General features: G+C 43.8%; 1 protein-coding gene across 1 annotated transcript in view; it reads right to left on the bottom strand.

The window, feature by feature from the left end:
- NSG2 (neuronal vesicle trafficking associated 2) overlaps positions 1-12,972 on the bottom strand; it is a 36,191-nt gene that overhangs the window by 22,847 nt on the left and 372 nt on the right. The window contains exon 2 of the mRNA XM_031598110.2: positions 12,595-12,745. Within this exon, the coding sequence (XP_031453970.1) occupies positions 12,595-12,723 (129 nt within the window). The 5' untranslated portion in view covers positions 12,724-12,745. The remainder of the gene's footprint in view (positions 1-12,594; positions 12,746-12,972) is intronic.

Genomic DNA, 12,972 nt, shown 5'->3' with positions numbered 1-12,972 from the left:
GTACAGTCAAATTACCAAAACTGCATTTTCAATCTACATTGAATTTATTTGTAACCTAGAATGATCCTAAATATTTTGGGTAAAACGCATCCCACCACTGTCACCATGACAACCACAAACACAGAAAACATAACACCTAATGCCAACTGCTCCCAGAGGGCTGTGCACTGAAATCAATAGTCCTGATGTATGAGTGTGAGCGTATCCATCCTGTTGTACATGCCTAAAAGACTACTCAACCATGAGCAAGAAAACAACGTTGTGAGAGGATGCCAGCGCAGATGCACTGTCTTAACCTAGCTAGGGAATTCTGGAGGAGGCAAAACGTCCATCCTCATCACCAGCCAAGGGTTTGAGCTCATCCCTGCAGAAGTGGGGTTGTGGCTCTGAGCAACCACGAACAATGGTGGATGCACAGCATTCCATCAGCCGGGGTCCACAAGGCACATAACAGTTTGGTGTGACTTGCAAGGCTCAGAGAGATGAAGTACATTACAGCTCCACATGACAGGGCCAGCACTTCCACGTTTTGGCCTCCCATTCTAAATTGCAGAGCTATGCAGGTGTCAGCCTTGCCAAGTTGAAAAAAAAAACACTAGAAGAGGTCACAGGGGAGACGTAAGGCAGATCCTAAAGCTCTGCATTAGGAACAAAGTCTTGAAGGTTTGTAGGGAAAGATTATAAGGCCAGGTATGAGCTTGATTACCAGCTAATGAAGAACTTTTATGCAAGTGAAGACAGTAAAGTGTGGTTTGGACCACAGAAAACCCCAGGTATTTAATTTTCTAGCACTTAATGCCACATGGAAATCAGAGTGAGAGAAAATCAGCATGGAGTCATAAGCCAATTTTCTGGATTCAAATGCAAATCATTAAAGACTAATGAATATTTACACCCTTCAGTAAATCCTTCTCCATAACATTTACTGCAGCAGTATTTGCAACATTAAGTCTTGAAAAAAACAGAGAATAAAAAAACCCACACAAATATATCTATGTTAGCATTTTGGATCTCAGGACTTCTAATGACACAGCGTTCATGCTAGGATGTAACATATGGAGACAAGTTTGATTCGGCATATTTGGGATGCACCCTAACTCCACAATGACTCCACTACTGAACTGACCCCTGCCGTGCACTGCAATGCAGCCTGACACACTTTGGACCAAACCAAACAATGCTCCCTCTCCCATCAGGACAAGCTTGACCAGGTTAGCTCTGTATTAACAATAAGCAACAATCCCATTCTCTTGCTCAAAAGAAGGCAGGCATACTAAGGACTGCACTCAGCTGGGCCCTACCTTCCAGTCAAGGAAAGGCCTTTTGTAACCCAGTACAGTAAATTATAGAGTCAGCCATCAACACCTGCCAACCAGAGCTCACTCTGCTTTAAAACCTACCAACCACAATACCAAACTGTCACCAATCCATGCTTCCTGCTTGATAAATAATGCTGTTGCCAATAAGATCTTTAAATAGGACATTCCCACAAGCTCTAACATTAGGTCTTAGAGAAGATCTGTGACACCAGAAAAAAAGAAAAAAGAAATTAAAAGCTTGACATGTTTTTATATATAAATTGACTTTTTCTTCCACTCTTTGTCATCACATTCAACAAATATCTCCTAGGCAGGTAAGTATGAAATATGCTGTCTACATGCATGCATTTACAAACACGCATGAGATTGAAAATTAACCCACTCAACCCTGCATAAGGCATCATGTCCAAGTCCAGTAGCAACGTCTATCAGGTTTGGGAATAAGTAAATCAGATCAGCTCCCAGGCAGACCAGAAGCTGCTTGAAACCCAATTTGCTGACTGTGCCAGCAGTGAGATTTGTGTGTGTAGAACCACAGACATCATTGGTCAGTGTTCTGCAGGGACATTTGCAGAGGTATCAAAAGGCTTTAGTAGAGGACCGAAGAAATACCTTTGCTAAATGCCTTTTGGCACTGCAAAAGCTAAATAGCTGCTCTGCAGAAATATCTTTGTCAGACACCTGGAGGAATTACTCAGCAGAAGAAAGTGCAGGCAGTGAGGTCTCCTCTTAAAGGAGAGCAGAGAAATAAAATGAGAAAGGAAAAACAGAAAACTGAAGACCTGCAGCGTGGGGGTAACGCTCAGTATTGTGGCAGTAAGGATAAAAATGCAATTTTGCTGAGGGCTCTGGGCGCACATTAAGAAGAAAAGAGCTACGTCTTGTTCAGTCGCCTACAGTCTAAATAAATAAGGCAGAGTACAGATCCCACTGCTGCAGCAATGCTCACCCCCTCCATCCAACAAGCTGCCATCAGGAAGCCCACGCAAAGGCTTCTGGAAATTGAGTTGTGTTCATCAAATGCTTGTGCCTCGAGCCCTAGTGAGAGCACCCCAGGCAGGGCTGCCTCAGCAGCACCTGGGAATAGGAGTGAGCACTGTCAGGTGGTAACGTACACACAGAAAGAACAATGCATCTCATAAAGAAATATTTTCTATATTTTTTGCATGATTGATTGCTGCTATTTTGGTTGTTTGTTCCGTTTTCACTTTCTGCTTTTCTGATTCAGGTTGTTAGGGTAGGACAGGGTTTCTGCCTCCCCCCTGTTTCCCTGCCATCACTTCTTTTTCATTTTTTCTTCCCATTTTATCATAGAGAAAAAAAAAAAAAAAATCCCTGGCAGCAAAGTCTTCCAGAAATTCTAACCAAATTGCTGTTGGATGTACAGTAATAAAACCCCCACTGACTCCACAGCCACAGCAATGATCAGAGCTCGTTTATCACCGGCTGCCCCAAAGCAGTTCCATCAGAGACCAGGATCCTACTGTTTCACTGCAAACAAGGCACATTCATCTCACTCCACGACATGTTTCCTGGGAGAGGGGTGAGCGTTTATTACAAACCACAGCAAACAACGATCCTGATTCTCTCTTCTTGTTCATTTTTTGCTGACTTTGGTAGAGTTGTTGTTGACAAAAACTGGAGAAAGGAGATATAAAACTGGGGTCCTGTGTAGGTTACAATTCAAAGCAAACTGAAGTGGGAGAAATGCCCATCACTTCATTCCCTTCTCTGCAATGCTATTACAGTGAAAATGTGCTGCAGTAAGAGGGTAAGTACCAGAGCTGGCAGCAGGGCTTGGTTGTGCTCCAGCCTCATGAGAACAGACAACAAACGTGAACAATCAAATCAGTGTTTAATTGGAGAAGAAGTCTCTTGAATACTCCCAAAATAGACCATTAGTGCCTTTGCCACCCCTAGCGCAGCAACACCATTCAGCCCATCCTCTGCACTTGGCTTCCTGAGTTCTCACCTCTTCCTGCACACTCTCTAAATCTTATCTCATACTCCTCGTGATTAAACATTGGGCTGTACTGGGTCACCATCCTTGACTGTGTGAGCTTTCTGTGGCAGAGAACTGTTACTCTTATTTTCATTCATCACACAGAACAACTTGCACATCTGCAAATAAATATCAAAAAGCAAGAACTGTCCCACCAATCAGCCTTATGGACTAAGACTTTGTGATTACTGGATGAATACCTTCAGAACAGTCTTGGATACCTTCCTGTTTCTTCATCTAAGCCCTGATCCAACATATTCTTATGCCTCGCTTTGTATTGAGTTCATCCACAAAGTAGAGCAGCCATCCTGCCAGCCCATCCCAGCACAGCTGTACGCCTTTAAAGCCCGCAGTGTGGATGGAGTCTGGATAAACATCATCTCAGAACATCTCCTTGCAAATTAGGCTGCTGTTATATCCCATTCTCCAAGTTTTCACACTGCTTCCCAGAGAGCTTCCACTGCAGATACACTGTCATGGCAGATAAAATAAGGAGGACGCAAACAAATTACCTGGGACTTTCTTCATTTTACACCCAAGATCAAACTGTTCTTTGAAAGTTGCTTCTTAGAGAAGTTGACAGAGAAGATTACAAGAACACAAGAGAAAAGGGCATCCACAGAGCAGCAAAAAGACACATCTAATTACAAGAATCCACATGCCTAGTCTTGGCAGCTTCCTCCAAAGCTAAGTTTATCTAGCATTTGAACTCATTAAATTCTAATTCAGTGAAGCTTTTAAGCTTGCACGTAGTCTTATTAACATCAGCAGGATTAGTCAGATATTTAAAGTTAAGTGTGCATTTAAGTGCTTTGGCCAGATCAGAGCTTAGATCTGCTCCGATCACCTTCCCACAGCCAACTGTAACTATGAGGCATGGAGCTCCTGTGGCATTCTGCTGCAGGACCACTCCAAGAGCTTCCCACAGCAGCATGGGCCCAGCATCTGCAGGGGCAGCCAGGGGAAAAGCTTAGTGATGTGCTGAGTCACACCAGCAACCCGTGTCTGCTGCCGACAGAGCTCAGGTTTTCATTAACTGGGCAACAGTAGCTCTGTATGAAAGTAACATTCTTGGGATTAAGCGTAGGCAAGTGATACGGCTAGGATGGGGAGGAAGCCAGATGCTATATCGAAAATGGCAGTCCTCTGCAGAACTGCTGTCCTCGGTCATTCTAGGATAGCAGATGCAATTTCACTATGTCTTGAAAGGTTTTTATTTTCTATTTGCTTTCTTGCATCTTCTGCTTCTTTTTTTCCAATCTCTCACGTGCACAGTAGCAGCCTGCACAGTACAAGCTGTGTAAGTTAAAAAAACCCAAACACAGCAAGACAAGCCACATCGATCATGCTGGTCCACACAAGCAAGATTTTTCCAGTGATGCTGTTTGCTAAAACATATATTGAGTACCAAACGTAAATACGCTTGCTATTTTATCTAGGCTTAACACTACTGACACCAGTGGAGTTAACAGGAAACCTTTCCTTGTTTGTGATGAATGCAGGACCAGGGACTTTCTCTGTGGTGCTGCTTTGGAAAATTATAGGTGTGCTGAGGCGAGAAACAACAGATCAGAGGCTGCATACACCAGCAGGAAACCAAACGTGGACAACCTTGAGACAGCAAACAGTAGGAGAGTCTGGGAAATCTAGACATTTGGGATGCTGAAAGGAAAAGAAGGGCAGCTTCTCACCAAATGGACTATATTAAAAGCATTTGCTTTCAGAGGGAAGGAGCAGCCCAGACGTGAAATGTGACAAATGGAAAAACGCCACATTGAGCATGGAAACTTAAAAAAGATTTTCCTGCAGTGGGATGAAGTAAGTGTTTCAGAAAATGAACTGATATGAATTCTGAGTCTTGTCTCGCACTGACTAAATGTAACATCATTTATTGCCACTTTATATTTGCGTTTGAGCTCAATGGTTTTCCCTGAAGAAATGAGTAATAATATTTAACATAACTGGCATTGTGAAAACTTTAAATTATTCATTTGGAAAAGGACATGCAGCCTTGCTGTAATTCCCACTTCACTGCCACGGTGCATGTAATATATTGTGGTTCAGGTGCTGCAAAGTGCAGACCATAAAAATTTAAAATACTACTTCCCAGGATTATTAATAATGAAGAGTCTCTCACTCAGAGTGGCTTTCAGATTGACAGAAGAGATAAACAAAATGCACTTCTCCTACTAAGGAGAAAGGTTTCAGCCAGGTTCAAAGCTGCCCTTTGTAGTCCCACAAAATGGTTGTAACGCACCCATCAGCTTCCTTATGGTTCAGTCATGATCACTTTTAAATGACAATAAGACTCTCAGTTTGCAAAGACATGCCTGTATTCATTTCAGGCAAAGAGAGAACAGAAAATAAAATCTCATCGTGGGTTTTTTTGCTGTCATTACCCAACTGAGCATCAGTATCTGAGAAAGACCTTTCGACAGATTCCCAGCTGCAGCGTGCTGTCCAGGTTACTGATGATAGCAGAATGGTGACCCCCCAGTCTTGGCACTAAATCTGCTGTCACTGTGTCTGTTTCTATGTGTATGTGCTACGTGCCAAAGGAAGGCTAAAATTCACCACCTGCTCCCACGCAAAAATCTCCAGTGACCTACAAGCTCTAATCCTCACACACAGCCAGCTTCAAAGGGCAAAGGAGCTGTGCACAATGCCAACAGCAGCTGAAGTTAAAATACTTCGTAGTAAAAGAGCATAAGAAAAGAGATGAAAAAAAAGTATGTTTTGGGGCTTAAAACAATCTCTCTCTTTACAGGCTTAGGATGGAACATCCATGGAGTAGAGCAGTTCCGTATCTACCAGTGCATCTCCTGTATGTCCTTTTGAGACTTGCACGAGTGGTAGAAATAGGGCATGCTGGCCTGATGGATCAGTGATCTGAGACTACATGGCAATCAACTATTGCAGATTCCCAGATTTATAGACAATTAGTCTTTAAAAACTTTCCCAAATAACTGCAGCTGTGTCCCACCCCGTGGGAGAGGCAGCAGTGATTCCAAAGCTACAGGATGATATATCTTAGCAGGCAGACTTCCCAGAGATTAATAATAAAATTGGTGTGTTGGATGGATGTAATGCTGGCCCCCATGACACCCTACATTCTATCTGAATGCACAAAATGCCTGAAATACCCATTCAGCAAAAGGAAAAAAAGGAGATAAAAAAGGAAAAAAGGAAAAGGATGTCTAAGGATTAAATTCACAGCCTCCATAGTCAAAAAAGAAAGCCACATTCCATGGGAAGAGGCTGCTTTTTGCATTTCTCTACCTAATGAGTGTTGTACTAGAAATGATCTTCATAGAGGATGGTAGGAAAAAAGCATTCGCTTGAATCAGTGCCAGGAGGATATTCCAGGCATAAGGAACATCACAAAAGGACAAAGACAGCAAATGTAATCAGCCCTGGCATCACCAATGAAAGGCAGCACAGAATGCAGAGGCTGCATTGCGAGCTGAAAGCAGCTGAGAAGGGAAAAGCACAGCTCATAAGCACAGAAGTGATTGGAAATTATTCAGTTAAGTCTTCCTACAAATCCCCAGGTTACTACAACCAGCAGGAACTCTTGGGAGGCTGTGAAGGGGCGACAAAAATTGATTTCTATAGGTTCAGATGAGGAAAGGGTACAGCAAAGCAGACAAAAGAACCAATCGCTCAGCAGTAGTGACAATAAAATTGTCCAGGGTAAATTAGCAGAGCTCCATTGATTTCATTTAAACACCAGTCAAGAATCCTTCCCAATCTTACTTCATACACCAGTAAGCAATTGGTATGTTGGGTTCAACCCACAGCCTTGCTGAAATAACTCACACCTCCAGCAAAGGCACTGCATCTTTAGAATAAAGAATGGATTATTACAACAGGCTTAACCAAACACCCATACCCCAAAACATTTTTCCTGTGTCCAAAGCTATGTTAGAGCTGCAGAACGCAGCTCTAAAAATTGCAATGCAGACATAACAAGGTTTAAGAGAGGCAAAGGAGCTCACCTAAACAGGCATGAGCTGGCCTTAACCTGCCTAATTCAGATGCTGACCAACAACATTGCTGTTAAGGAGAGACATTTCTGCACAGGCTACACAAATCCAGAGACTCCATCCTCCAGAGCTGCAGCAGCAACACGTTATCTGTATGCAAGCAAGGTAGCTGCATGCTACCCAGTGCCTGCGCAGGCTTTGAGCACACTGCGATTGCAGCACGGTGTTGCCCGGAGCGGACACAGAGACCAGAGGTGCTTGGTGTGTTAGGGGAGGGCAGCCCAACAGCAGCACGTCCAGAGAAGAAGAGCACGAAGCGTCAATAAGGGTTGTCCAAGCTGAGCAGATCAAATCAGAAAGGTTACCCCAGAAACACAGCACTGCCAGCGCTGAGCGTTGCTGCAAATATTTATTATAGCTTAATGAGCAGAGGCGGTGTTTACATCCAAACACACATTTAGAGGACAAATGGATTTGCACAGTGCAGAAGGGGGACAAATGTCAGCAGGGAGGAAGGCTCAGGCTTGGTATTTGTGGAGATTAGGCATCATTCCCCAGATTCAGGAAGGGAAGAATGAGGCAAGACAGCCGCCCATTCCTTCAGATTTGCAATAAAAGATATAATTTTTTTTTTCACACTTTCTCTCCCTTTGTTCCCTCCTCCTCCCTTTTACTCTTCCTTCTTTCAGCTGCCCTGATCACTAACCCTGCCCCATCACTTCTTTTACCGTTCGCTCCCTCCCACTGAACTCCAAAGCTCTCCAGCAGGGCGAGCAGGAACACAACACCCAGAGCCCCCCAGCCAGCAACAGGGAGTGCTGAGCTCTGCCCATACAATGTGCAGCAGCACCCAAAACCAGCCCCACATTGCCCTAGCTGCTCTGAGGGCTCTGCAGAGGGCAGGCAGACGTCAGGGCTTTGGGATGGAGCTGCATGTATTCCCTAGGGCACAGGAGCACTCATTCAGCATACTATTAATTATGCCTGCTCAGCTGGCCAGGACAAAACATTATTTTCAGCTAAACCGACAGGGACAGGCTACGAGCTCAAGGGACTCTCCTGATTTTCAGGAATTCTTGATTACACCATATAAAAGCACAGCATGGGCTGCAGCCACAGAGGATAAGCGATGGACCATAGGGTGGGAAGCACATTTGAAGAAAGCAGTTCCATCAATTTTGTTTCTTTCTTGGGCTGATGGCATGAATTTGTCACCAGAGAAATGATTTCTCAAGCCTCCAGATGCATTCAGAATGAAGAACAATGGACCACATGATAAGCCTTCTGCAGCCTTCCCCACAAAAGACACGCTGGATGTTTTTTTTCAGCCCTGACAATAGCTTTCATGAACTTCGGTATTATGTAAAATTAGGATTTTTACTGCCAGAACAGAGGCATTTCCTGCAGGATTACCACTGAAGCCGCTGTGACCAAGAAGTCCCCAGTTGTTGGTCTCATTTAAGATTTCAGTGAAGCAGTGTGGGCTGTGAAAAGCCGCAGATCAGTTAGGATTATCATTGTAGGGACACATCACAATTACTGCCAAAGCATTTTGCTTACGCCTAGGAAAACAAGTGAACAGCTACCCTTCTGCCCTCTGCTCCTAAAAGAAAAAGACTTCTTTGTTTTGTTTTTTTGAATACAAAAGAAATTATATTTGGAAACACAAAAAGCTAGGTCAAAGGCTTGACACCAGTGACAGCTATTATTCCAGCAAAAATGATTCAAGAGCATCTGTCCCTGCTTCCTGCAAACGCTCACCAGCAAGAGTAGGGAGGAGCAAGGGAAAAGCTTGCTGATAGTCAATAAATAGAAATGCATAGCAGGCTTAGCACCCTAGGGGGAAAAATTACCATCCTGGGTATACTTTTCCCCTTTCAGCCATACAGCTGCAAACAGAACGTTGATGCTGCAGGAGGAAGAATGTGAGCCTTTGCAGGAGACATCCTTGCTTGGTGCACCAACACCAACAGCATCAAGGTGGGAGTCAGGGGGAGCTGCCAAGCTCACAGCACATCAGAACACAAACTTGTTAGGGAAGCACCCCCAAAAGGACAGCCAGTAAGTTTATGCATAGCTTCAAGCATTTCTCCCCTACACCAAGTGATTTATTCTAATCAAGAACTGTCTGAAAAGAGATGGGCTTCAGGAATTACATCACATGAGCAAGTCTCACTTTGATGGCCTTTCTCTGTATCCTTTCTCTGAAACTGGAAACAGACACAAAAAATCTGTTGGAAAGAAATCGAGCTACAGTGAAATACCTACTGAGGCCAACACCAGTTACAAAAATATTCCTAAAACAAGGAAAAATTCAGATATCTAAAGCCCATAAGAATGATTTTCAGTCAGTAGATGCCATGGGCTTTGTGGGTTGGTTTTCAGGAGATACACAGATAAGGAGATACACTGACACACCACACGTTTGTTTTTCTTTGACATGCATGCATGTGTCTCAGACTGAGCTGGAAAAAAAGCAGCAGTCTATGTATTAACAGTGCTTGAAAATCTTTGCCATGCAATATACATACACCAAGTGAAGGCATTACTGCACACAGTGGGCTGCCCAGCACAAACCCAGTATATCTTGGATCAGAGCCTTCCTCACTCCACATTTACTTGACTGGAGCTAGAGCAAACACACAGACCCAAACTGCTGCCAAACCTCCTTGTTCTGGTTTTGATGCACCCTGGATTGCAAAACAAAACAGGCTAGATCTGGGTTGAGAGCTTGCAGCATCATAAATGAAGATATCCTCTAACAGCCAAGATAAGCCCAGAAAAGGGAATGCGAAGCAGGTGTTTGGGTATTTTTCCCCCTCCAGATTTCAGCTACAGGAAAATGTCAGGGGGTACAGCCCTTTGTTGCAGTGGCACAGGAGATGTGGTTCCTTGAAGGGAGCTTGGAGGCCAGGAGCATTGCCTCCTGGTGGATAAAAGCGAGCAGCAATGGATTTGCATTTAGGAAAACGACAGCAAAACCCGTCTGAGTTCATACACACAGACCCCAACACCAAACTGCTTTTACCTCCAGTGATTTCTGCAACGTTCCATGCAAGAGGCACAGGAAGCACCCTGGCTTGTGCTCCCAGTCTCACAAGTTAAAATCAACTGCTGGCAGGTTTGGCAAACACACAGAAAAACGTCAAATTGATTTCTGTGTTGTGTTGGTTTTTTTCTTTTTTTTTTCCCTGTTCTTTTTTTTTTTTTTTTTTTTTTTTTTAAACTCTGCCTGCTGACTGCAGGGCAAGTCCAAAAAAAATTCATTCTGAAAGACTTGAAATCCATGTTTGCTCTACCTCAGGCTCACAGTCTTACTGAATTCAGTAGCAGCTTTGCTTTTCCAAGTACAAAGCTGAAGTTTCCCCCACCACTTAACCTTCAGCCAAGCTTTTCACCTAAGGCCCCACTCCTTATTATCAGGTCTCTATGCGAACCCTTTGCCCCAGGGTGAACTCACCCTCACAGAATCTGTTCTACAAAGTGCAAAGGAAACAGGCAGTGAATTATTTTGCTTTTATCCCAAATAATCTCTCCTTTTGGTAACAGATCTTCAGTTGCTGTCAACTCTGGGTCTACTGCACACAAGAGCTGAACCACAGCCTGCAGGAATCAATACCATTGACTCTAATGAGTTCTGAATCATGCTTAGCTCTCCTGGAGATACATCCCACTCTCCCAGCAAAGAAAAATACGGATGTCAGTAGATGCATTGACACTAATGTATGCTAATGAAGGTAATGTAACCTAACAACATGTGAATTATTGATGTAGACATGTTTAAACAGGAAAATCAGCACGGAATCACACCGGACCAATACACTCCAATATTTGTGCACCAACAGGCAATTGGAATGTGATGGTCGTGAGAACAGTCATTACCACTTTGTTAGCTTGAAAGGATTTTTGTTAGGTTGTCGATGTCTTGCCTGATACACGAGCCACTTATATTTCACATCATGCAACAGTGTGTGTGATATCAATAAACCATTTGTAGCAGCATCAGATGAGTTACTGTTACACACCAATACTTTCCCTTGAGCTTCCCAGACATTTGTCATAAACCATATTGCTTTGCCTAAGTTATTTTGCCTAATTGTTTTTATGAGAGTCATAGACAAAGGCCAGTTTATCTTCTCATTCACAACAATTCATGGGAGCATAACTCTCCTGAATGCAGTAAAATTTCTCCTAGTTGCCATGAGGCTAACTCCTTTCTCTGGTTTGCCTCTGGTTCCCAGGATGTCAAGGCATTTGACTCAGTTCCATCATAAAATAAACTAAGTTTGTCTATCGAGACAGTTTTATCACATCATCATCATGTGCTCCTAATGTATTTAGAGAAATTTCATTGCACACTACAGTAAAAAGAGGATGTATATTCAATAATAATCAGTGTTAGTTTTACTATTATTCCATTATCCTGTGAGATCTAATCATTCTGTCATGTACTTTCGAGTGAGTTGGCTCCATCTCTGTGGTATCTGGGAACTACACTGCAGACAGGCTTTGTTTTTATAAGCACTGTTGGGGCACACAGATTTTTATGATCTTATCATGTTCTCACCAAGTTGTATTGATACGCACCAGTGCTGCATCAATATTGACAAAAGACTTCCCAGCATTGCATTGCATCTAAGAAACCCCAGCCACCAAACCTCAGCCAATCACTGGGGCACCTCTCTGGACATTTTAATGCTGCATTCAGTGCTGAGTGTGGAGTGGGCAGGGGAGAAAGCTGTTCCCTGGCAGGTGGGACCAGTTGGGGAAACCAAATGTGGGATAGCTCCATCACCACCCCATGGATGGGGGAATTCATGGGTAAAAAGCAGCATCACAGATGCCCAAAAGAGCTTTGCACAGCCACAGAGAAGAAAACAAAGCTTGAGTAAGATAACTAAAATAGCTTCTTATTTTGAGAGTCATCACATTACTCTCAGTGCAGGCAATTAATCTTACTGATAATAATTACGCACTGTAAATTGCTCCTCAGTTTCTCCAGTGTTGATAAGAGAAACACACTAAGCATTATCCTCCATATGAAGGAACATTTGGATATTTTCTGAGGAGGGAAGGAGTAGGGGACAGCTGTGTGCTCATTCGCCCCTTTAAAGCAGATAAACACGGCATGAAAGACAACCTCTTATTTACTGTATAGACACTGTGCCACAGCCTTTCTCATCAGAGACCACTGACTGACACGGGACAGTGGAACCCATGGGGCAGTAAAGCCAAGGGGACGTCCATGTGTATGGCCATGCAGGAGTGCTGTTGGGTTCTGCTTTACCTTTTCCGGAGCCGGGAACTGCAGGTGATTTACTTCCAAAGGTGTGATCAAAGGAACTGTCTGAAACCCATCTTCGCTGGATGGTGGTTTGCTGTTCTTGTCGTTCAAATTACTCCCCAGCTTCACCATGCTTGGACCTTGCTTTCCAGACCTAAAACCATTGAGACGATCAATGTCAGAGGGGCGGCGGAAAGGGGATTTCTGCCTTGCCCAGCTCGCTCTGCCTTGGCACATTGCTTTCCTGGCTTTGCAGGCACACGGCATGCCCCACCGAGGCTGACCTCACCCACGGATTTTGCAGTGCCTCACTCAGCCGCCCCACAAACACATCCCAGTGCAACACGGCCGCTCCCAACGCCCCGCCATTGCCAACACCAT

This window comes from Phasianus colchicus, chromosome 15, assembly GCF_987193195.1.
Source record: "Phasianus colchicus chromosome 15, bPhaCol1.hap1.1, whole genome shotgun sequence".
NCBI classification, from domain to species: domain Eukaryota; kingdom Metazoa; phylum Chordata; class Aves; order Galliformes; family Phasianidae; genus Phasianus; species Phasianus colchicus.
This window is presented reverse-complemented; position numbering and strand designations above follow the sequence as displayed.